Source organism: Delphinapterus leucas, chromosome 1, assembly GCF_059928025.1.
Source record: "Delphinapterus leucas isolate spDelLeu-1000000601 "Yukka" chromosome 1, BTC_Dleu_Yukka2, whole genome shotgun sequence".
Taxonomy (NCBI): domain Eukaryota; kingdom Metazoa; phylum Chordata; class Mammalia; order Artiodactyla; family Monodontidae; genus Delphinapterus; species Delphinapterus leucas.
Genome location: NC_143129.1, coordinates 53,639,093 through 53,666,141, shown reverse-complemented (window position 1 = coordinate 53,666,141; position 27,049 = coordinate 53,639,093). Strand labels below are relative to the sequence as shown.

Genomic DNA, 27,049 nt, shown 5'->3' with positions numbered 1-27,049 from the left:
TTTGAATTTTCTTATTTCCTATAGTTAAGCCTAAACATAGTGCTATCTTATCTTATTCCAGTTACCTGCACAGATAAATGGGAATGAATCAGATATTGTCCATAAACTTTTTTTATTTTTTCAATTCTCTACATAAAACACCTAAAGCTTCTTATTGGACTCAGACTATATAAAACAATATTTAAAACCACAATTGTTTTTGGAATTAATGATGATGGTATATACTAAAAATATACTAAATACCACTGAATTATGTATTTTAAAAGTGAATTTTATGATATGTAAATTATATCTCAAAACTTATTTTAAAAAACATGTTAAAATGAATCATTCAATGAAAGCATTAAATATTTAAATTTTAAAATTAAGTTTTACATTTAATTAAAACTACCATTTCTGTGGGATATGAGAATTATTAAATATCTGAAACATGAAACTTTAACATAGATCCAGATGCTTTAACTTGTTACTATTCTGATAGCCCCCTTTAGGTTTGCTTCTATTTTATTATTATTCATTTCCAGATTCAGATTTTGCATTACTTTGGAGAGCATATTATCATCTTTTTTATCTCCTGAAGCAGTCCCTTTGCTGAGGGTTTCTTCTGCTACAATAAAAAACTGTTCAGTTGGTTGAAGAATGCTTACTCCGTAGCCATTGTTGTTGTAAATATGATTATTGGTCATCTTCAACTTGGGTGCTGGAAGAACCTGTTAAATTATTCAAGGAAATTAGTTTTTCAATTTCTATAAAAATAAAATATGAACTAATGAACATCTCATAAACTCTAGAACTTATTCTTGAGTTTACACATTTCTTTAGAACAACAATCTCAGTTTTGAACAAGTATTATTTTCCTCACACTGAATTAATGTAATACTAACTACAAAAAGTTTTAATATTAAATGGAGTTTTCAATTTTATCCATTATTGATAAAGACAACTGATTCTAGATGGGGATACAGCAATATCCCATGAAGTTGACTTTTAATATAACATGATAAATATGAAAATAATTTCAGATAATGAAAATGCTAAAGATGAAAATAATTTAAAATAATGATATGTAAATTAGTGTTCTAGGGAAAACTTCATTAACTATACGAGTCTAGAGAGGGACCTAGAATTTATAGAAGTAGAAAGGAATGGGAAGGCATTTCACTTATAAATTATTGCTATTAATGTTTTAATTGGTTAGCTTAAATTATTTTACAAAGTTTGAAAGTAAGACTTAAAATATTTAATATATTTATTCTCTTAATTTGCTTTACCTTGGAAAATCTATTACAAGTCTGCTCAGTGAAAAATTAAAACATTTATAAGAGTACTTTCTCATATTCAAAGTTATTTACTAAGAATTTAAGTTGAAATTATTAAATAAGACTAAACTTGTTTCCTATCAACCATCATTTAAACCATATTTTAATTACTTGTACCATACTTTTCCAAATCAACAATAACATTTAGACTAAAATTTAAGACTGAAGGTATCTTTCTAATAATTATTTATAATTCTTACAACAATTCTATGTTAAAAAATGTGAAAATACCTTCATATTAACTCCACCTAACGTGCTTTTTGAACTGTCAGTTGTTCTGAGGTTATTACAGTGATGAATTTCATTCCTTTCCAAAATAGCTATGCTTCCAGGATACAGTTCAACACCAGCACCCTGTAAATTAAAAGCAAATAAAACAATCTATAAAACACATGCACCTCTCCAAAATTTTCTTTAGATTTGAAAACTGTAATTCTGTATTAGCAATCTAAACACACTAAGTTACATGAAAATACATGATAGTTCAAACAACAATTTTGTGGAGATAATGTTTAAAACATTTGTGTCAGAGAATCATTGGGCCTAGAAGGAAGGTTGAAGTCATATGGCGTATAACATTCTCTCCTACCCAAATCAAGTCTTAGAAGGGAGTCAAAGACCTCTTTAAGCAACTTTCAATAGTTATAAAAATTCATTTATATATACTCTAAATCCCTCATAATTCTACTTAAGTATTTCCTTATTTTAGTGGGAACTAAGAAAAAGTCATTCTATAAAAAGGTCTTATTTTTCTGCTTCCTTTAATCTTTTTTTCATTCAATTTTCTAGTCCTTTAATGGTCTTTGTGATTGTTATCTTTAGACTCAAGCTGTCAGAACTAATCACAATACCTTACAGCAATGTCTGATAGCTTATAAGTACTTATATCTTTTTAAGTAAACGATCAAGTAACTGACTCATGATCTGTTTTACAGCCACTGATACCTAGATTTTTTTTAATTTCTTACTTTGGACTTAGGCAGTTTACTTTTCCTAAGTGTACTAAGTGTATAATGACACACGTATACTTGTTCTCATTTTATTTACTTTTGTCAGTTTCTAAGTTTAATTATAATTCAATTAAAAGATAAAATAATTGTTACCCTTTGTTTCCATATTAAGATCACTCAAAGTTATCAATAGCCAAATAAACCCGTAAATTTTATAAAATAAAATACCTGGGCACCAGTTATTTCACAGTCTGTAATTGTCAAAGCAGCTCCTGTAAGAACACACACTCCTGTTCCTTCACATTTTAATACACAGTTTTCTAGAGTCATGTGACCAGACTCCACCACCACAATACCATCAACTGTCCCTTGTTGTATCAAAGATAGATGCATTAATTTCACATTATCAGCTTTGGACACCACAAAACTGTCATAAGAAGGTTCAGAAGTAATCATAATTTCCTCTCTCTTTCCAATTCCTGATGTATAAAGACAAAAATACATAATTAAATCAGTACTCCCAAAGCTTAAAGCCCTTTAGTCATTCAATAATACTTGTTCTTACTAAGTTTTTCTTTTCACACATTTTTAATAAGTAACATCTGTAATTATTCAGTCAACTAATTAGATACTTAACTATAATGTAGTCTTTTGTCCTTATTTTGATGCCATGATGGAAGAATCTGGGTTTATAATCAATCTAAATGTACCTATGGTACTTATTCAACATATTCCTTCCACTATATATTTCCCTATATTATATAGTGAGCAGTCATCTACAAAATGTGTAAGATACAAAAAGTATCTTACCAAAACCTGGTTTCAAAACCATTATAAATTACCGTAACGAAAAAGACTGGCAGAGACTTGAATTAGGTTACAAGATTAATGTAATCATATCCATAATTTTGTTCTAGAGTAGTCTGAGCAATCTTCTAAATTTAACATCAATCCAAAAATAAGGGGTTGGATCTTTAAGAAGACTACCAATTTTTAAAATTACAAATATGATACTTATTACCCATATAGTTCAGCAAAATATAACTGACTACAGTCATCAAAATCTAGTGAAAATTTTGCTCAATTTTTGAATTGACAGCGAAGTTTAAGTCATCTGTCTTTTCTTTTGGCTAGACAAGGGGAATAACCTTACTTTAATGTAAAAGGGCAAAATTAAATATGTTCACTAAATACGTTCAGAACCTAAAAGAAATTTAGTAAACTCTGCTTTTTTACTTCTTGAGTTTCCATGTGAATTAAACTTTGAGAAAATGCTGAGCATATTTTAATATAGCCTTACATTTAGGTTTCCCTACTAGAGTGCTATGAAGTGCTATGGAGACAGGAGAAAAAAGTAGTTTAGGTAAAAATATAGAGCTAATAGAAGGTATTGTGAACTGATTTTTTTTTCTGATTTTGAGTATTTATTTAGAATCTCTGCTTGTAGTGCTACATTATCATGGGGAAAAAGTAGTCTCATTGATTGATTTGCTCTGGTACAGTATGTCCAAACGAGGTCACCTGTACAGATAATATACTACTGAACAGGTGAGAAAATCTTAATTGTAAAAAGCACATAAGGGAATTTTGTGAAACATAAAACCCTGTTCTAATTTCTAGTAATCTGATTAACCATGTTTATAAAATACAGTTTCTCCAGCATACATTGCTGTTAAAAAATTGCAAAGGATGCCTTGCTAACCCTTTATAACGATGTCATCAGTCAATAAAGCAAGATTTACAGCTTGATATTCTCCTGGAAAAATAACTACTGTATCTCCACTATAACAACTATCCAAAGCCAAATCCAAATCATCATGCTGTTGGAGAAGTGTGTCTGAAGATAAGTCCTTTACCTGAAAAAAAGAAATAAAACAATAGGTCAAACTGAAACAGGTCATTTTAATCAGTTAACTCATTGGTAACATGTGCTTTTCCCAAAGACTTACTTTGTATAGGTAGTGCACTGTAAATACTCTAGGTATTTATGTTCATTAAATGTTCAAAGTATCAGTCCATCAATTAAGGAATGATGAAAAGAGATTTTCTCATTACAATTACATTCACTAGTGAATGATTACAATCACTAGTAATTTTACAGCTATTAAATACAGCCAGAAGTCATATTTTGACCTTTACATATTACCTCCTAAGCCTCACAACAGTTCTTTGAGGTAAAGTATTATTATACCCTTGTAATGTTAAGAAATTGAAACTCGGTGAGAGTAAATGATTTGCCCACGGACACAGAGTTAGTGGGTGGTGAAGCTAAGTTTTAGATCTAGATGACACCAGATCTCTTTCCTACTGGAAACTACTACTTTGTTTTAACTCAAACTGACTCTAAAATTTTGGTAAACCAACAAAAATTTATATATTAAAGATTCTAGAACTAAAATCAAAAAAGTACCAGAAATTTGCACTGGGAGTAGGAAAGGGGAAAGAACTTCATTATTAGTGCCATGAAGAATGAGGAACTTTAAAAATAAAATCTGGTAGCTAAAAATTAGTCTGAAAAAATGCTTATTCTTTTATCCCAATAGAAATGGCATCATCATTCATATATCGTTTTTCTTATTATATAAGAGGCACTTATTGTAAAAAAACAAAATGAAACAAAGCATAACAAAAATGGAAATTTTAACCTAAATAAAATATATAGATATTTCCTTCTTGTCTTTTTCCCATGCATATATTCATTTATTCATAATACCAATATATCATACCATAGATGCATATGGTTTTGAATCCTGATTTTTCTCATTTCATTATATCACATTTCCCCATGTCTTTAAATATTTTTTCAAAGCCTAAATTTTTTTTTTTTAATTGGGGGTATAGTTGTTTTACAACGTTGTGTTAGTTTCTACTGTACAGCGAACTGAGGTGGAGTTCCCTGTGCTACATAGCAGGTTCTCATTAGTTATCTATTTTATACATAGTAGTGTATATATGTCAATCCCAATCTCCCAGTTCATCCCACCCACCCCGTTACCCTCTTGGTGTCCATATGTTTGTTCTCTACGTCTGTGTCTCCAAAGCCTAATTTTTATGATTTACATAATACATCATACAGATGTGTCATAATATGATTTTCTTACCCTCATTTAGATAGCTTACAATTTTTTTCAATATTACAAAAATATGACCACAAATAAATTATGCACATCTCTAGTTATTTCTTTAGGATAAACTAGATTGAGAATTACTAAGTCAAAAGGTATAAAACATTTTAAGCCTCTTGGATACATATTGCTAAACCACCCTCCAAGAAAGTTTAACCAATTGAAACTTGGTCTGAGAACTCACTTTTCTGCAAGCTCATCAGCATGGGGTATCTTTTAAATGTATAAAAATATTTGCCATTTTAATAGGCTCACTGCCTCATTTTAATTTTCTTTGATAAGCAGGAATGAACATTTTTTTCCAGATATATATATGAAACTCTTAAAATCCTCACTAAATCAGCAAACCAATACAGTCATTTGTGCTTGTATTACATCTTACATACTCTAAATACTTCTGTAGCAGACAGTACAAGGACTACCTCTGTAAATACTTTGGAAGAACTCTAGAATACATCTCATTTATATATATATATTAAAAAAAAATTTTTTTTTGGCCGTGCCATGTGTGCGGCTTGCAGGATATTTGTTCCCCGACCAAGGATCGAACCCGTGCCCCCTGCAGTGGAAGCTCAGAGTCCTAACCACTGGACTGCCAGGGAATTCCCATCATTTATATTTGCCTTATTCACTGAAACAGGAAACATGAGAAAAATGTTTGATGGGGGAAGATAATGAGTTTAATTTTGGTGCCAGTTAATTTGAGGTACCAGTGGAGTCACTCAGAGATATCCGGTAGACCATCTATATAAGGATCTAGAATACAGGACTGAAATCTGACAAGGTATAAAGATCCTAGAATTGTTTACTTGTATGATAATTCAAGCATGGGAATGGGTGAGATTAGCTATAAGAATGTATAAAAAGGAAAAGGTAGCACCCTTGTACAGAACACTGAGGAATAACATTTAAAGGATAGGCAAAAACAAGATATTACAAAGAAAACTGAGGAGTGGCCCAAGAGGTGGTAAGAAAATCAGATCAAGATGTCATGAAAGGAGGAAGTAGTTGATCATGTCAAACGCTGTGGAAAGATTAAAAGAGATGGTAATCCCTACTGCATTTAGCCACAGCTTGGTCCCACATGACCACAAGAGCATTTTCACTGGTGTTCTGGAGGCAGAAACCAGATCACAGTGAGTAGAGGCATGAATGGGAAAGAAGTAAAGACAAGTGAAGCCAAATATTTCAAGAAGTTTGGCTCTGCAAGGGAAGAGACAAAGATGTGGTATTTAGGGTAGATATTGTTTTGTTATTTAAGATAAGACAGAATTGAGCATCTCTCAATGCATTCAGGAAGGAGAGAGCAGAGAGAAAGATAAAAGCAAGAGGTGACATCCTGGAAATAGTGGAGTAAAGAGCTCCAAGAATTAGTTCTTCTTCTAAAGCAAACAAATTGGCAAAAAATGACAGAATCAATGTTTTTTTGTAACTCTGAAATCTAATTAAACATAGCAGCCAAGGAAGTGCTAGATGAAGAGGTGGTTAAAATTCAGTAAGAAAGTGTTCTGGTGTCTTTACTTACTTGCCTACCATATCCCATTCTCCAGACTGGCAGCAGTTGAGTGAATAGCAACAGCCCGTATTTCTGATGTGGCTTGCTGGCACTGGGATGGGTGAGGGGTGGGGAAATAGGGACCTTATTCTCAAAAAAATTGTGACTGCATTTTGACCTGTCTGATGATCGAGTATCTCAGGAGAGGGACTGGCAAAGAAACTGACCTTTGTTTCACCTCCCTCAGGATGGAGCAGCTTTATAAGTAGCATCTGATGAAAGCATTTAAAGACATACTCTACCCAATGCTACCTGGGACAAAGGATGAAGGAATGGCAAGGAAAAGCCTACAAATGAGGAGGCTGAAGAGGAAGATTCTTGGGGAAATAAGAGCTACCTTATATACTGGGGAATCTACAGTAAAATGCACAATCTCAGGGATGGTTGCATACTCAGAAGAGATCTGTAAGGACCTTAAGCTTGTGCTTCTGGCTGATCACTGGGCCCTGTGCAAGCAGGAGGTGAAAACTAAGGCAGAGTTGTAGGCAGCCTGGCTTAGTTTGAAGGAGTGCCTCAACTCAGAGCTAATCTGCAAAGACAAGGAGTTTTTTGTTTTTGTTTTTCTTTTTAGCTGCAGGCGTTTAGGGAAATTTCTGTCAGGTCACTGACTAACTGCTGAGATAACAGAGACTTCAGCAGCCACACACAAAAAAGAATACAGCCTTTGCAAAAACAGTTTGGAAAATTCACTAAACATATGGACAACTGCAGTCCTAAACAACCAATACAGCAAACCCTGGGGATGGGGTAGAATCCAGTTTCCAGAGTTACCACATTATAATATTAAAAATACCCAGTTTTCAACAAAAATTATAAGACATACAAAGAAACAGGAAGCTATGGCCCATTCACAGGAAAAAAAAAAAAAAGAAATTGACAGAAACCATCTCTGAGGAAGTCCAGAAAAGACTTTGGACTTACCAGACAAAACTTTAAATCAATTGTCTTAAATAGCCTCAAAGAGCTCAAGGAAACCATGGATAAATAATGAAAGGAAACCAAGAGAACAACAGATGAATAAATAGAGAATATCCATAAAGGGATAAAACTTATAAAATTGAACCAAATAGAAATTCTATAGCTGTACAGTAAAAGTACAAAAAAGTACAATAGTTGAAATGAAAAACTCACTAGAGAGGTTCAATATCAGGTCTGAGCAGGCAGAAGAATAACAAACTTGAAGATAGGACAATTGCAATTATTGAATCTAAGGAGCAGGAAGAAAAATGAACAAAGTCGAAAGGACCAGTGGTATCCCATCAAGAACACCGATATTATGGGAATCCCAGAAGAAGAGAGAAAGAAAAGAGCAGAAAGAATATTTGAAAAAATAATGGTTGGAAACTTTCCAAATCTGTTGAAAGATGTGAATCAACACATCCAAGAAGCTTAATGGATGCAGAATAAATACAAAGAGATCCACACCAACATACATTATAATCAAACTGTTGAAAGCCAAAACAGAATCTTGAAAGCAGCAAGAGAGAAGCAATTCAATATGAACAAAGGACTGGCAATAAGATTAACATGATTTCTCATCAGAAACCATGGAAGCCAGAAACCAATGAGATGACATATTTAAAGTGCTGAAAGGGGGGAAAAAAACACTATCAACCAAGAATTCTATATCTGGCAAAACTATCCTTCAAAATAAAGAAAAACTTAAGACATTCCCAGATCAAAGGCTGGATCTTCCCTGTGCTAAAGGGAGTCCTTCAGACTGAAGGAAAAGAACACTAGTTAGTAACTCAAAGCCATATGAAGCAGTAACTCCAGCAAAGGCAGCAAATACACGGGTAAATATAAAGCCGGTATTATTATAATCTTTGTTTGTAACTCCTTTTCTTTGTTTCCTGTATGATTTAAAAGAGCAATGCATGAAACAATTATAAATCCATGTTAATGGGCAGACGATGTATAAAGATGTAATTTGTGACAACAGCAACATAAAGTAGGAATGGAGCTGTAAAAGAACAGAGTGTTTGTGTGCTATTGAAGCTAAGTTGGTATCAATCCAGACTAGATTGTTATAAATTTAGAATGTTAATTGTAATCTCCATGGTAACCACTAAGACGATAACTAAAAATATACAGAAAGGAAATGAGGAGTGAGTCAAACAAAACACTAGAAAAAACTCATCAAATACAAAAGAATATGACATATAGAAATCAAATGGCAAATGGCAGAAGTCCTTTCTTATCAGTAATCACTTCAAATGTAAATGGATTAAGATCACCAATTAAAAGATAGAGACTGGTAGAATGGATAAACATGATCCAATTATATAATGTCTACAAGGGACTCACTTTAGGTCCAAAGACACAAATAAATTAATAGTAAAAGGATAGAAAAAAACATTCCATACAAACAGTAACCAGAAGAGAACTGCAGTGACTATACTAATATTAAACAAAATAGACTTTAAGTCAAAAGTTTTTACCAGAGACAAATAAGGACATTATATATTGACCAAAAAGAATTTATTCATCAAGAAGATACAATAAGCACGTATACAGGAAACAATGAGGCTCCAGAATATATGAAGCAAACACTGGCAGAGCTGAGGGGAGAACTAGACAGTTCTACAATAATATAATAGTTGAAGACTTCCATACTCCATTTGCAATAATGACCAGTACATCTACAGAAGATCAATAAGGAAACAGGATTTGAACAACATAATTCAGCTAGACCTAATACACACAGAACTCAATACAGAAGAATACATATTCTTATTAATTGCACACGGAACATTCTCCAGGATACACCATATGATAAGCTACAAAACAAATTTCAATAAATGTATCCTCTCTGACCACAATGGAATTGATTTAGAAATGAATAACAGCAGGAAAAACTGGAAAATTCACAAATATGTGGAAATTAAACAACATTCTTAAACAACAAATGGGTCAAAGAAAACCCAAAGATAAAATGAGAAAATGAGGTGAATGAAAACAAAATCACAACGTACCAAAACTTATGGGATGCTCAGAGTGGAGTTCAGAGTGAAATTTATAGTTATAAATGCTTACATTAAAAAAGAAAGATCTTGGGGCTTCCCTGGTGGTGCAGCGGTTGAGAGTCCGCCTGCCGATGCAGGGGACACGGGTTCGTGCCCCGGTCCGGGAGGATCCCATGTGCCGCGTAACGGCTGGGCCCGTGAGCCATGGCCGCTGAGCCTGCGCATCCGGAGCCTGTGCTCTGCAGTGGGAGTAGGCCACAACGGTGAGAGGCCCGCGTACCGCAAGAAACAAACAAACAAAAAAAGACCTTGGGGACTTCCCTGTTGGTGCAGTGGTTGGGAATCCACCTGCCAATGCAGGGGACACAGGTTCGAGCCCTGGTCTGGGAAGATCCCATATGCCGCGGACCAACTAGGCCCGTGCACCACAGCTGCTGAGCCTGCGCTCTACAGCCTGTGAGCCACAACTACTGAGCCTGTGTGCCACAACTACTGAAGGCCTCATGCCTAGAGCGCATGCTCTGCAGCAAGAGAAGCCACCGCAATGAGAAACCCGTGCATCGCAACGAAGAGCAGCCCCCACTCACCACAACTAGAGAAAGCCTGCGTGCAGCAATGAAGACCCAATGCAGCCAAAAATAAAATAAATAAATTTAAAAAAAGAAAGATCTCAAATCAGTAACCTAACTTTATATCTTATGGAACTAGAAAAAGAAGAACAAACTAAATCCAAAGTCAGCAGAAGAAAGAAAATAATAAAGATTAGAGCAGAGATAAATGGAGAACAGAAAAACAATAGAATTAATGAAATCAAAAATTGATTCTTTGAAATGATCTATGAAATTGACAAACCTTTAGCTAAACTAAGAAAAAAGGGAGAAGGCAAAAAATAACATCAGAAATGAAAGTGGAGACACTACTACTGAACTTCTAGAAATAAAAAGGATTATAAGAGAATATTATGAACAAATGTACACCAACAAATGCTCCAACAAAATGAACAACAAAATGAAGTGTACAAATTTCTAGAAATATACAAATTACCAAAACTGAGTCAAAAAGAAATAGAAAATCTGAACAGACCTAGAACAAGTAAAGAGATTGAATCAGTAATCAAAAACCTCCCAACAAAGAAAAATCTAGGACCAGATGGCTCCATTAGTAACCACTACAAAACATTTAAAGAATTAACACCAATTCTTCTCTCCAATTCTTCCAAAAACAGGAGAGAACAACTCCTAACCCCTTCTATGACACCAGCATCCTCTGATAACAAAGCCAAAGAAACCAGAAGACAACTACAGACCAATTTCGCTTATGAATATAAATGTAAAAATCGTCAACATATTCTAGCAAGCCAAACCCAACAGTATTTTAAGAGTTATACACTATAACCAAGTGGGATTTATCCCAGGAATTCAGGGGTAGTTTAACATATAAAAATCAATCAATGCTACATTAATAAAATAAAGGGGGGAAAGAAATTACAGGATCATCTCAATTGATGTATAAAAAGCATTTGAGGGCTTCCCTGGTGGCGCAGTGGTTGAGAGTCCGCCTGCTGATGCAGGGGACATGGGTTCGTGCCTCAGTCCGGGGAGATCCCACATGCCACGGAGCGGCTGGGCCCATGAGCCATGGCCGCTGAGCCTGTGCGTCTGGAGCCTGTCCTGTGCTCTGCAACGGGAGAGGCCCCAGCAGTGAGAGGCCCGTGTACCGAAAAAAAAAAAAAGCATTTGACAAAATCCAATACCTTTCATTATAAAAACCACTCAGAAATTAGGAATAGAGGGGAACTTCCTCAACACAATAAATGTAATTTACGAAAAGCTCACAGTTAACATCATAATCATAAAAGACTGAAAACTTTCTCCCTGTATTAGTTTCCTAGGGTAACAAAATACCACAAACTTAGCTAAACAACAGAAATTTATTTTCTCACAGTTCTGGAGGCTGCAAATCCTAGATCAAGGTGTCAGTAAGTTTGGTTTCTTTTGAGACCTCTCTCCTTGGCTTGCACATGGCCACCCTCTTGCTTCCTCTTCACATGGTTGTCCCTCTGTGCACGTGCACCCTGGTACCTCTTTGTGTGTCCAAATTTTGTCTTCTTATAAGGACATCAGGCAGTTTGCGTTAGGACCCACCATAAGGACTTCATTTTAACTTAATCATTTCTTTAAATACCCATCTCCAAATACATGTAGTTATATTTTGAGGTATGGGGATTAAGACTTCAACATACGAATTATGGAGAGACACAGTTCATCCTGTAACACTTCCCTACGATCAGGAACAAAACAAAGACACCCATTTTTACCACTGCTATTCAACACTGTACTAGCCAGAAGAAGTTCTAGCCTGAGCAACTAGGTAAAAATAAATAAAAGGCATCTAGACTGGAAAGGAAGAAGTAAAACTATTTCTATTTGCAGACAACATGATTCTACATATCATATACATAGAAAATCCCAAAAGAATTCACCAAAAAAGTATGATAGCTATTAAATTCAGCAAAGTTGCAGGACACAAGATCAACACACAAGTCAGTTTTGTTTCTATATACCAGCAATGAACAATCTGAAAAGAAAATTAAGGAAATAATTCTATTTACAAGAGCATCCAAAATAATAAAATATCTAGGAATAATTTTTACATACATATAAGGTGAAAGCCTTTATGTAAAAACTACAAAACTTTGCTGAAAGAAATTAAAGAATGCCTAAGTAAATTGGAAGGCTCCATGTTTATGGACTGGAAGCTTTTCATATTGCTAAGATGGCAATAATACCCTAATTGATCTACAGATTCAATGTAATTCCTGTCAAAATTCCAATAGCCTTTTTAGAAGAAATGGAAGATCTTATCCTCAAATTTATATGGAATTGCAAGGGACCCTGAATATCCAAGACAGTACTGAAAAAATTTGGAGAACTCACACCTCTGATTTCAAAACTTACTACAAAGCTATGGTAATTGAACTGTGTGATACTGTCATAAGGATAGACAGTATCTGAAACAGAACTGAAAGCCCAGAAATAAACCCATACAACCAAGGCCAACTGATTTTCAACAAGGGTGCCAAGATTATTCAGTGGAGGAAAAAACAGTCTCTTCAACAATGGTGTTGGGACAACGGGATATCTACATGCAAAGAAATAGAATTGGACTCCTCACTCACACCATATACAAAAATTAACTCAAAATGGATCAATGACCTAAATATAAGAGCTAAAACTATAAAACTCTTAAGAGAAAACATAAGGTTAAATTTTTATGACCTTGGATTTGGCAGTGGATTCTTTGGTATGATACCAAAAGCATGAGTAATAAAAGAAGAAATAGATAAACTGAACTTCACCAAACTTTAAAACGTCTGTGCATCAAAGAACATTATTAAGAAAGTGAAAAGACAACTATGAAATGGGAGAAAACATACATAAACATACATCTAATATGAATCTAGTATCCAGAATATACAAGGAATTCATAATCAGTAACAAAAAAACAACCCAATCAAAAATGGGCATAGGACTTGAAGAGATATCTCTCCAAACCAGAGATACAAATGGCCAACAAGCACATGAAAAGAAGAAACGAAAATCAAAATCACAATGAGATACCACTTCATATACCACTAGGATGACTTTAATGAAAGAGACAGGTAAGTGTTGATAAAGATGTGGAGAAATCAGAACCCTCAAACATTGCTGGTGGGAATGTAAAATGGTTCAGCCGCTGTGGAAAACAGTTTAGTGGTTCTTTAAAAAGTTAAACATATATGGTTTAACATATGTAGTTGACTGGAAGGATATTTAGGACATTAATTCAATAGAGAATACAGAAGGACTAGGGATGGGATTAATTAATAAGTTAAAAAAAATTAATAAGTTCAGGTCGAGGAAACACACCATGGCGGAGTAGAAGGATGTGCTCTCACTCCCTCTTGCGAGAACACCAGAATCACAACTAGCTGCTGGACAGTCATCAACAGGAAGACACTGGAACTCACCAAAAAAGATACCCCACATCCAAAGACAAAGGAGAAGCCACAATGAGACGGTAGGAGGGGCGCAATCACAGTAAAATCAAATCCCATAACTGCTGGGTGGGTGACTCACAGACTGGAGAACACATACCACAGAAGTCCACCCACTGGAGTGAAGGTTCTGAGCCCCATGTCAGGCTTCCCAACCTGAGGGTCCGGCAACAGGAGGAGGAATTCCTAGACAATCAGACTTTGAGGGCTAGTGGGAATTGATTGCAGGACTTCAACAGGACTGGGGGAAACAGAGACTCCACTCTTGGAGGGCACACACAAAGTAGTGTGCACATCAGGACCCAGAGGAAGGAGCAGGGGAGACTGAACCAGACCTACCTGCTAGTGTTGGAGGGTCTCCTGCAGAGGTGGGGGGTGGCTGTGGCTCACGGTGGGGACAAGGACACTGGCAACAGAAGTTCTGGGAAGTACTCCTTGGCATGAGCCCTCCTGGAGTCCGCCATTAGTCCCATCAAAGAGCCTGTAGCCTCTAGTGCTGGGTTGCCTCAGGCCAAAAAACCAACAGGGAGGGAACCCAGCCCCACCAATCAACAGTCAAGTGAATTAAAGTTTTACTGAGCTCTGCCCACCAGAGCAACAGTCAGCTCTACCCACCACCAGTCCCTCCCACCAGGAAACTTACACAAGCCTCTTAAGATAGCCTTATCCACCAGAGGGCAGACAGCAGAAGCAAGAAGAACTACAATCCTGCAGCCTGCGGAACAAACCACATTCACAGAAAGACAGACAAGACGAAAAGGCAGAGGGCTATGTACCAGATGAAGCAACAAGATAAAACGCCAGAAAAACAACTAACTGAAGTGGAGATAGGCAACCTTCCAGAAAAAGAATTCAGAATAATGATAGTGAAGATGATCCAGGACCTCAGAAAAAGAATGGAGGCAGAGATCGAGAAGATGCAAGAAATGTTTAACAAAGACCTAGAAGAATCAAAGAACAAATAAACAGAGATGAATAATACAATAACTGAAATGAAAACTACACTAGAAGGAATCAATAGCAGAATAACTGAGGCAGAAGAACAGATAAGTGAAAGACAGAATGGTGGAATTCACTGCTGCGGGACAGAATAAAGAAAAAAGAATGAAAAGAAATGAAGACAGCCTAAGAGACCTCTGGGACAACATTAAACGCAACAACATTCGCGTTATAGGGGTCCCAGAAGAAGAAGAGAGAGAGAAAGGACCAGAGAAAATATTTGAAGAGATTATAGTCGAAAACTTCCCTAACATGGGGGGCTTCCCTGGTGGCGCAGTGGTTGAGAGTCCGCCTGCCAATGCAGGGCACACGGGTTCGTGCCCCAGTCCGGGAAGATCCCACATGCCATGGATCAGCTAGGCCTGTAAGCCATGGCCACTGAGCCTGCGCATCCGGAGCCTGCGCGTCCAGAGCCTGTGCTCCGCGGTGGGAGAGGCCACGATGGTGAGAGGCCTGTGTACCGCAAAAAAAAAAAAAAAATTAACTTCCCTAACATGGGAAAGGAAATAGCCACCCAAGTCCAGGAAGCGCAGCGAGTCCCAGGCAAGATAAACCCAAGGAGAAACACACCAAGACACGTAGTAATCAAATTGGGAAAAATTAAAGACAAAGCAAAATTACTGAAAGCAGCAAGGGAAAAACGACAAATAACATACAAAGGAACTCCCGTAAGGATAAAAGCTGATTTCTCAGCAGAAACTCTACAAGCAAGAAGGGAATGGCATGATATACTTAAAGTGATGAAAGGGAAGAACCTACAACCAAGATTACTATACCCGGCAAGGATCTCATTCAGATTCGATGGAGAAATCAAAAGCTTTACAGACAAGCAAAAGCTAAGAGAATTCAGCACCACCAAACCAACTCTACAACAAATGCTAAAGGAACTTCTCTAGGTGGGAAACACAAGAGAAAAAAAGGACCTACAAAAACAAACCCAAAACAATTAAGAGAGTGGTCATAGGAACATACATATCGATAATTACCTTAAACGTGAATGGATTAAATGCCCCAACCAAAAGACAAAGGCTTGCTGAATGGATACAAAAACAAGACCCATCTATATGCTGTTTACAAGACACCCACTTCAGACCTAGGGACGCATACAGACTGAAAGTGAGGGGATGGAAAAAGATATTCCATGTAAATGGAAATCTAAAGAAAGCTGGAATAGCTATACTCATATCAGATAAAATAGACTTTAAAATAAAGAATGTTACAAGAGACAAGGAAGGACACTACATAATGATCAAGGGATCAATCCAAGAAGAAGATATAACAATTATACATATATATGCACCCAACATAGGAGCACCTCAATACATAAGGCAACTGCTAACAGCTATAAAAGAGGAAATCAACAGTAACACAATAATAGTGGGGGACTTTAACACTTCACTTACACCAATGGACAGATCACCCAAAATGAAAATAAATAAGGAAACAGAAGCTTTAAATGACACAATAGACCAGATAGATTTAATTGACATTTATAGGACATTCCGTCCAAAAACAGCAGATTACACTTTCTTCTCAAGTGCGCACGGAACATTCTGCAGGATAGATCACATCCCGGGTCACAAATGAAGCCTCAGTAAATTAAGAAAATCGAAATCATATCAAGCATCTTTTCTGACCACAACGCTATGAGATTAGAAATCAATTACAGGGAAAAAAACCGAAAGAAACACAAACACATGGAGGCTAAACAATACGTTACTAAAAAATCAAGAGATCACTGAAGAAATCAAAGAAGAAATCAGAAAATACCTAGAGACAAATGACAATGAAAACACGACAATCCAAAACCTATGGGATGCAGCAAAAGCAGTTCTAAGAGGGAAGTTTATAGCTATACAAGCCTATCTCAAGAAACATGAAAAATCTCAAATAAACAATCTAACCTTACAACTAAAGGAACGAGAGAAAGAAGAACAAACAAAACCCAAAGTTAGCAGAAGGAAAGAAATCATAAAGATCAGAGCAGAAATAAATGAAATAGAAACAAAGAACACAATAGCAAAGATCAATAAAACTAAAAGCTGGTTCTTTGAGAAGATAAACAAAATTGATAAACCTTTAGCCAGACTCATCAAGAAAAAGAGGGAGAGGACTCAAATCAATAAAATTAGAAATGAAAAAGGAGACGTTACAAGAGACACCTCAGAAATACAAAGCATCCTAAGAGACTACTACAAGCAACTCTATGCCAACAAAATGGACAACCTGGAAGAAATGGACAAATTCTTAGAAAGGTATAACCTTCCAAGACTGAACCAGGAAGAAATAGAAAATATGAACAGACCAATCACAAGTAATGAAATTGAAACTGGGATTAAAAATCTCCCAACAAACAAAAGTCCAGGACCAGATGGCTTCACAGGCAAATTCTATCAACCATTTAGAGAAGAGCTAACACCCATCCTTCTCAAACTCTTCCAAAAAATTGCGGAGGAAGGAACACTCCCAAACTCATTCTACAAGGCCACAATTACCCTGACACCAAAACCAGACAAAGATACTACAGAAAAAGAAAATTATAGACCAATATCACTGATGGATATAGATGCAAAAATCGTCAGCAAAATACTAACAAACAGAATCCAAAAACACATTAAAAGGATCATACACCATGATCAAGTGGGATTTATCTCAGGGATGCAAGGATTCTTCAGTATATGTAAATCAATCAATGTGATATACCATATTAACAAACTGAAGAATAAAAACCATATGATCATCTCAATAGATGTAGAAAATACTTTTGACAAAATTCAACACCCATTTATGATAAAAACTCTCCAAAAGGGGGCATAGAGGGAACCTACCTCAACGTAATAAAGGCCATATACGACTAACCCACAGCAAACATCATTCTCAATGGTGAAAAACTGAAAGCATTTCCTCTAAGATCACGTACAAAACAAGGATGTCCACTCTCACCACTATTATTCAACATAGTTTTGGAAGTCCTAGCCACGGCAATCAGAGAAGAAAAAGAAATGAAAGGAATACAAATTGGAAAAGAAGAAGTAGAGCTGTGACTGTTTGCCGATGACATGATACTAAAAATAGATAATCCTAAAGATGCCACCAGAAAACTACTAGAGCTCTTCAATGAATTTGGTGAAGTTGCAGGATACAAAATTAATGCACAGAAATCTCTTGCATTCCTATACACAAATAATGAAAGATCAGAAAGAGAAATTAAGGAAACAATCCCATTCACCATTGCAACAAAAGGAATAAAATACCCAGGAATAAACCTACCTAAGGAGGTAAAAGACCTGTACTCAGAAAATTATAAGACACTGATGAAAGAAATCAAAGATGACACAAACAGATGGAGAGATATACCATGTTCTTGGATTGGAAGAATCAATATTGTGAAAATGACTCTACTATCCAAAGCAATCTACAGATTCAATGCAATCCCTATCAAATCACCAGTGGTAGTTTTAACAGAACTAGAACGAAAACTCTTAAAATTTGTATGAAGGCACAAAAGACCCCGAATAGCCAAAGCAATCTTGAGAAAGAAAAACAGAGTTGGAGGAATTAGGCTCCCCGACTTCAGACTATACTACAAAGCTACAGTAATCAAGACAATATGGTACTGGCACAAAAACAGAAATATAGATCAATGGAACAAGATAGAAAGCCCAGAGATGAACCCACGGACCTATGGTCAACTAATGTATGACAAAGGAGGCGAGGATACACAGTGGAGAAAAGACAGTACCTTCAGTAAGTGGTGCTGGGAAAACTGGACAGCTACATGTAAAAGAATGAAATTAGAACACTCCCTAACACAATACACAAAAATAAACTCAAAATGGATTCGAGACCTAAATGTAAGACCAGACACTATAAAACTCTTAGAGGAAAACATAGGAAGAACACTCTTTGACATAAATCACAGCAAGATCTTTTTTGACCCACCTCCTAGAGTAATGGAAATAAAAACGAAAATAAACAAATGAGTCCTAATTAAACTTAAAAGCTTTTGCACAGCAAAGGAAACCATAAACAAGATGAAAAGACAACTCTCAGAATGGGAGAAAATATTTGCAAACGAATCAACGGACAAAGGATTAATCTCCAAAATATATAAACAGCTCATGCAGTTCAATATTAAAGAAACAAACAACCCAATCCAAAAATGGGCAGAAGACCTACATAGACATTTCTGCAAAGAAGACATACGGATGGCCAAGAAGCACATGAAAAGCTGCTCAACATCACTAATCATTAGAGAAATGCAAATCAAAACTACAATGAGGTATCACCTCACACCAGTTAGAATGGGCATCTACAAACAACAAATGCTGGAGAGGGTGTGGAGAAAAGGGGACCCTCTTGCACTGGTGGTGGGAATGCAAACTGACACAGCCACTATGGAGAACAGTATGGAGGTTCCTTAAAAAACTAAATATAGAGGGCTTCCCTGGTGGCACAGCAGTTGAGAGTCTACCTGCCGATGCAGGGGACACGGGTTCGTGCCCCTTTCCGGGAAGATCCCACATGCCGCGGAGCAGCTAGGCCCGTGAGCCATGGCCGCTGAGCCTGCGCGTCCAGAGCCTGTGCTCCGCAGCGGGAGAGGCCACAGCAGGGAGAGGCCCGCGTACCGCAAAATCAAACAAACAAAAAAAACTAAATATAGAATTACCATATGATCCAGCAATCCCACTACTGGGCATATACCCAGGGAAAACCATAATTCAAAAAGACACATGCCCCCCCCAACGTTCATTGCAGCATTATTTACAATAGCCAGATCATGGAAACAACCTAAATGCCCATCAATAGACGAATGGATGAAGAAGATGTGGTACATATATACAATGGAATAATACTCAGCCATAAAAAGAAATGAAATTGAGTCATTTGTTGAGATGTGGATGGATCTAGAGACTGTCATACAGAGTGAAGTAAGTCAGAAAGAGAAAAACAAATGTATATTAACGCATGTATGTGGAACCTAGAAAAATGGTACAGATGAACCAGTTTGCAGGGCAGAAGTTGAGACACAGATGTAGAGAACATACGTACGGACACTACGGGGAAAAGCCATGGGGGGATGGGGATGGTGGTGTGCTGAATTGGGTGATTGGGATTGACATGTATACACTGATGTGTATAAAATTGGTGACTAATAAGAACCTGCTGTATAAAAAAATAAATAAAATTCAAAAAATTTTTAAAAATTAGTAAGTTCAAATTTAGGATTGTTGTATGTTAGTGAGACATAAGGTAAAGATGCTGAGAAGAACTTGTAGTAATGTTGGTCAGCAAAGAATACAAGCAAGAAGGGAAAGAGAAAAGGGAATGAAATTACTGAAAAACCACTGTGTGCCAGACACTGCTAGGTATTTTATACATAGCATCTCATTTCATTCTCAAAAAACCCTATAAGGTGTCAGTGGTGGTGGTAGCCGTAATAGTAGTAATAAAATGTTTATTTAGTACTTACTATGTGCTGGCCATTATTCTAAGCACATTACATATATGAACTCATTTAATCTTCATAGCTCTATAAATAAGGAACACTTATAGCTCTATAAATAAGGAAATAAGGTATTATCCCCATTTTACAAATGAGGAACTAAAGCACAAATGGGCAAATAACTTGTTGAAAATCACATAAGTAGTAAGTGCCAAAGCCAGAATCTGAATCCAGGCAGTTTGGCTCCAGAGATCATCATCCTCATCAGAACAGTACACAGTTTTTTCTCTTTTTAAAGCACTCTGCAAATAGAAATTGAGGTTCAGAGGTTAGGCAGCTTGCCCAAGACAGGCTATTTACCTGACTACAAAGTCCATGCCTTTTCGCTATACTACTTGTGAAGATCACCAGCATAAAGATGATGGGCATGGATAAAACTGTTTAAGGAGAGAGTATAGAGGAGGAAAAACACCAAGTAAAGAATCTTCAAAGTTGAGAAAATTGTTAAACGCTTATGTACATAGCTGCAACTACCGTCAAATTAAAAATTTTTGTCAACCTCAAAGGTAAATCTAAAATCGAAGATCCAAGCAAAGTGGAACTTGATGATACTGCCTTCTCAGAGTAGCCTTCCTCTCATTATCCTGTCCTCTGAAGTTCATGGATATTTACTTACACAAATGAAGAAAGGGTTGCAAAGCACTGAATAAAAATCAAATAAATTTCTTACTGCCATATAGGAAAATAAAGCCAAAAACAGATTTAAAAACAAAAAAAAGATAAGTAAAAATAAAAATATTTTAAAAGGCTGGAGATAAAAGCAAAATCTATACCTTACTTTACAATGATGTTTTAAAAGATGTTTAGAAATATAATTGGTGGAATAATTAATGTTATTGAAAATCTGATCTAATAAGCAAATCAAAGTAAAGTTAAATTTTGTTGAAAATAATAAAAATGGGTAGAATAGCAGATAAGACCAGTCTAATAGTCCAGCTTTATCTCTAACCACTCTCCTCCTAGGAATTAAACACCATCCTTGCTGGACTTCTTTTAGTTCTTCACATATACCCCATACTCTCTTGTCAAACATGCACTCATTTGCTAATTCAACAAAAACTGCTCAGCACCTACCTCGTGCTAAGCATCATGCTAGGTGATTGGATGAATGGTAAACATACACCCCTTGCTCTCAAGAAGCTCATATTCTAGTAAAAGAGACAGACATGCAATAGATAGCCACAAAAGTATTTAATACAGTCATGATAAGGAAAAGTGCCAATAAGAGAAAGTGCAGGGTACATGGGAATATGTAGTAAAATGTATTCTGGAAGGTTGAGAAAGCCTTTTTCTACAGAAATGACATTTAAATTGAGACCTAAAGGATGTGCAGTAGCTCTCTGAAACAACATGGTGTACACCAGGATACGGTATTAATGAGGAATAAAAGAGGGTACATGAAGGTGATGAGGGATAGGATTAGGCTAACGCTCAGAAGATTGTAATTAACAACTGGGTAGATAGTGGAGCCATTTACTGAAACAGAGAACTCTAGTATATAAACAAGTCAATGGATACGATCATGAATTTAACTGTGGACATGTGAGTTGAAGTACTCATGAGGTAATCAAGGGGTGATGAGTAATAGGCAGCTAGACATATAGGTTTGGGACTCAGAACGAAAATGTGGGCTGTGGATACACATTTTAGATTATCAGTGTATATAACTGAAGTCATGGGAAGAGATCAGATAAATCACTTAGGGATATTATAGTGCAGAAAAAAGATAAGTTCCAAGCATTTAGAGGACAGAAGGATAGACAGACTGAAACCAGCAAAGTATTGTAACAGAAGACAGTGAAAAAGAGTATTCCAAGGAGAGAGCTGTGAAATGCTGAGAGGTCAAATGAGATAGAAATATTTACTCTGACTTAGAACACTTTCCCCTCTTTGGCTGGTTAAATTTACACTCATCCTTCAGGTTTCATCTGGTGATTTCTTCCAGCCAGCACTGCCAGAATTCCTAACTCTGGCTTATGTACCCATCTTATATGCCTTCTGTACATACTCCTATCATAGCATTTATCATTTTGTGTTGTAATTGTAATAGCCTATTTACTTGTCCATATCTCCACCATAATTCAAACTTGTCAAATGTATGGAAGAAGCAAGACTGTGGGTCTGGTTCAAAACTGTATCTCCCTCAAATGCAGTATTTCTCGTATTTGTCTCCCATAGCTACTAGCATAGCACCTGGCAACAAGACTAGTACTCTGTAAATAGTTGCTGACATATATTTATTTAGTACCTATTAATTGCCAATCTCTGAGCTGGACGTAATGGAGGAAATAAGGCATTACTGTCAGATAAGAATCCAACCTTCAAAGAGCTTCTTTTCTGATTATATGCAGCTATATAAATGAACAAATAATAATAGTGTATTTCTTACCATGTCAGTAGTCATCACTTTTGCTACGATATGTGTTATAGTCTTTCCAAAGTCTCTTTTTCCTTTCCTACGCCTCAGAATTCTTGGAAAGAAAGGCCCATGAACTCTGAAGTTGAAAACATTTATTTATGATTAAATTAACATGAAAAAGACAACATATACCTACTTAGAAAATTAAAACTTGGTACTAAGCACCTTTGAGAAATAGGTTTCACTAATTTTAAGCTTCTTGAGAGCAATGAGCAACTTGAGAGCAATGCAACAATTGAAATATTTTAGATAACTGAGTGTTTAAAGCTTTGAATTCTAAAATCTTTTCATTTTAATGAAAATCTGCGTGCAACCCACTACAATCATCTCAGCTTTTCAATACAGTAGAAATTTTCTTGATTGTACTTTCATAATCCACTGAATTGTAGACACTTGAAGCAGCGATAGGTTGTCTGTGATACTGAGGTATAAGAATGTTTTGGGACATGCCTAATTTGAGATACTGTGTTCATTTAACAGATTGTTTTTGTTTCAAAGGTTAAGTTCTCCATAGATATAGTTGGCTGCTGGCCTCCCAGCAGAACAATTCTAGCTTCCCTCTTCATTGCTTTTTAACTGTTTGATGTTCAGCACTCTTTCTCTTCTTTCTGCTTTTCTTTACAGTTCCTGTTTCCTATCAATCATTTAAATGTCATCAAAAGAAAGAAAGGAAAAAAAAAATTGAGTATAACTTTTACCGTTACTGTCAGCCAAAAGGGATACTCCTTTTTCAACATATTTACCAGTAGTCTCCTTAGGTGTAATCTTTTGGGTTCTCTGCAGCACTTTGATTATTGCTTGATGCTAATGGGATGCAGCATTAATACCAATATTTTTCAGCTTATATTTCAATTGTTAATATTTTTGTAAAGCTTAAAATTTCAGAAAACTGTTTCTAAGAATTTATGACACCAATTATTAAATTTTGAATTTTAAGATACTAGCAATGTCCTTCAAAGCAAAAGTTTCATTTAACATTTCAAAATCAAACCCATTCAGCATTTTTATACCTATTTAAGCAATTGGTTTTGATTTTGAGAGAAATACTCATATATTTTTTTCACTGTATAGCTAATTACTAGTTGCTCAAAGAGTAAAGCATCTTACATGCAGGAAATAAGTAGTTTCTCATACAATCCTAGTTTTGAAATTAAAGGTATATGTGATTTTTAAAATTATACCTTTATTAAGGTATAATTTACATCACAGACACTCATTTTAAATGAACCATTCTACGAGGTTTCACAAATGTAAACACCCATTTAACTCAATCATAATAATCAAGATATAGAACATTCCCATCATACTGATAAGTTCCTTCATGCATCTTTGCAGTCAATCCTCCACACCCACTCCCAGAAAACCACTGATCTGCTTTCTGTCATAGATTTCCCTTTCTTGGAAGTTTTTTTTTGCGGTACGGGGGCTTCTCACTGTCGTGGCCTCTCCCGTTGCAGAGCACAGGCTCCGGACGCGCAGGCTCAGCGGCCATGGCTCACGGGCCCAGCCGCCCCGCGGCAGGCATGTGGGATCTTCCCGGACCGGGGCACAAACCCGTGTCCCCTGCATCGGCAGGCGGACTCTCAACCACTGCGCCACCAGGGAAGCCCCCTTTCTTGGAATTTTTAAATGGAATTTTAAAATGGAATATGCTATGTACTCTCTTGTATCTGGCTTTTTTCAGTCAGACTATTTTGAGATCCATCATGTTATTTTGTGTATCAGCAATTTATTTCTTTATAGCGCAGAGCAGTATTTCATTATAGGATTTTCTATATACAAGCATGTCATCTGCAAGTACAGATAATTTTACTTTTCCCTTTCTGATCTGGATGACTTTTATTTCTTTTTCTTGCCTACTGGTCTGGCTAGAAACTCTAGTACAATTGAATACAAGAATGGACATACTTGTCTTGTTCCTGATCTTAGGCAGGGAAATATCCATTCTTTCATCAGTAAGTATGATGTTAATTATAGGTTTTTCATAGATGGTCTCAAACAGGATGGGAAAGATCCATGCTATTCCAAGCTTTTTGAGAATTTTTGTTGTGAAAGAGTGTTGAATTTTGTCAAATGATTTTTCTATAACAATTGAGATGATAATATGGCTTTATTGTGTATTACATTGATTTATTTTCATATTTTAAACCAACCTTGCATTCCTGGGATAAACTCCACTTGTCATAATGTATGATCCTTTTTATATGTTGCTAGACTCAGTTTGTTAAAGTATTACTGAGGATTTTGCATCTATATTTATACGGGATAGTTTATGTAGTTTTCTTGTTATGCCTTTCTATAGTTTTAGTATCAGGGTGATTGATAGTGGCCTCATAGAATGAGTTGGGGAGGTGTTCCCGTCTCTTTTTATTTTCTGGAAGAGTTTGTTAAAAAAAAAAAAATTGGTGTTAATTCTTTAATGTTTGGTAGAATTCACCAGTGAAGATATCTGGTCCTTGGCTTTTCTTTGTGGATAGTTTTTAAATTTGCTAATTCAATCTCCCTACTTGCTATAGGTCCATTCAAATTTTCTGTTTCTGTTCGAGTCAGTTTTGGTAGATTGTGTCCATTTGATCTAGGTTATCTAATTTGTTGGCATATAATTGCTCATACTATTCCTTAATAATCCTTTTTATTTCTGTTCATATTTTCATATTTTCAACTTATTTGGGTAAATACCAACGGTTTGAATAAGTTTAGCTTTTAAGAAACTATCAGACAATCTTCAAAAGAGGCTATACTACTCTGTATTCCCATAAATAATGAGCGTTCCTATTGCTCCACATCCCTGTCAGCAATTGGTATTGTCAGGTTTTTGCTTTGTTTTGTTTGTTTAGCCATTCTAATAGGTTATAATGAGATCTCATTTTAATTTGTAATTCCCTAATGACAAATGATGTTGAGCATCTTTTTAAAATTTATTGATTTATTTATTTTTGGCTGTGTTGGGTCTTCATTGCTGCGTGTGGGCTTTCTCTAGTTGCAGCGAGCGGAGTCTACTCTTTGCTGCGGTGCGCGGGCTTCTCATGGTGGCTTCTCTTGTTGTGGAGCATGGGCTCTGGGCACGCAAGCTTCAGTAGTTGTGGCATGTGGGCTCAGTAGTTGTGGTTCACGGACTCTAGAGCGCAGGTTCAGTAGTTGTGGTGCACGGGCTTAGTTGCTCCATGGCATGTGGGATCTTCCCGGACCAGGGACTGAACCTGTGTCCCCTGCATTTGCAGGCAGATTCTTAACCACTGCGCCACCAGGGAAGTCCCTCGAGCATCTTTTTATATGCTTATTTACCATTTACCATCTATATATTTTCTTTGGTAAGGTGTCTGTTTAAGTCCTTTTCCCATTTTTAATTGGGTTATTTGCTACTTATGAATGAATTTTAAGAGATCTATCTATATCTATCTATCTGTATATTAGATATGTCTCTTTTTTTTTTGGCCACACCACATGCCATGGAGGATCTTAGTTCCTGACCAGGTATTAAACTCGTGCCCACTGCAGTGGAAGCGCAGAGTCCTAACCACTGGACTGCCAGGGAATTCCCCTAGATACAAATCTTTTATAAGATATGTGTTTTGCAAATATTTTCTCCAAATCTATGGCTAATCTTTTCATTCCCTTAACAGCAGTGTCTTTCACAGAGCAGAAGTTTTTCATTTTAATGAAGTCTAATTCATCATCTTTTTCTCTCATGGATCATACTTTTGGTGTTGTATATAAAAACTCATTGCCAAACCCAAAGTCACATAGATTTTCTTCTGTTTTATTCTAGAAGTCGTAGTTTGTTTACATTTAGGTCTACGGATCACTGTGAGTTAATTTTTTGTGAAAGGTGTAAGGTCTGTGTCTAAGTTCATGTTTTTGCACAAGGACATTCAATTATTCTAACTCCATTTGTTGAAAAGAATATCCTTTCTCTATTTAATTTCCTTTGCCAAAAATCAGTCAACTATATTTGTGTAGATCCATTTATGGACTCTCTATTCTGTTCCATTGATCTATATGTCTATTCCTTCACCAATACCATGCTCCTCTGATTACTGTAGCTTTATAGTAAACCTTAAAATTGGGTAGTATGAGTACTCCCACTTTATTCTTCTTTGGTACTGTGTTGGCTATCTTAGGCTATTGCCTTTCCATACAAATTTTAGAAGTAGGTGGTATCTACAAAATAGCT

The 27,049-nt window shown here is 36.1% G+C and overlaps 1 protein-coding gene across 1 annotated transcript in view; it reads right to left on the bottom strand.

Moving 5' to 3' along the window:
• Positions 1–358: 358 nt before the first annotated feature.
• The window catches only part of SHCBP1L (SHC binding and spindle associated 1 like), a 45,824-nt gene continuing 19,133 nt past the window's right edge, over positions 359–27,049 (bottom strand). Inside the window, exons 6-10 of the mRNA XM_022593314.3 lie at positions 22,846–22,951; positions 3,972–4,125; positions 2,498–2,748; positions 1,551–1,673; positions 359–710 (exon numbers count right to left, since the gene is read on the bottom strand). Of these exons, the coding sequence (XP_022449022.3) occupies positions 459–710; positions 1,551–1,673; positions 2,498–2,748; positions 3,972–4,125; positions 22,846–22,951 (886 nt within the window). The 3' untranslated portion in view covers positions 359–458. The remainder of the gene's footprint in view (positions 711–1,550; positions 1,674–2,497; positions 2,749–3,971; positions 4,126–22,845; positions 22,952–27,049) is intronic.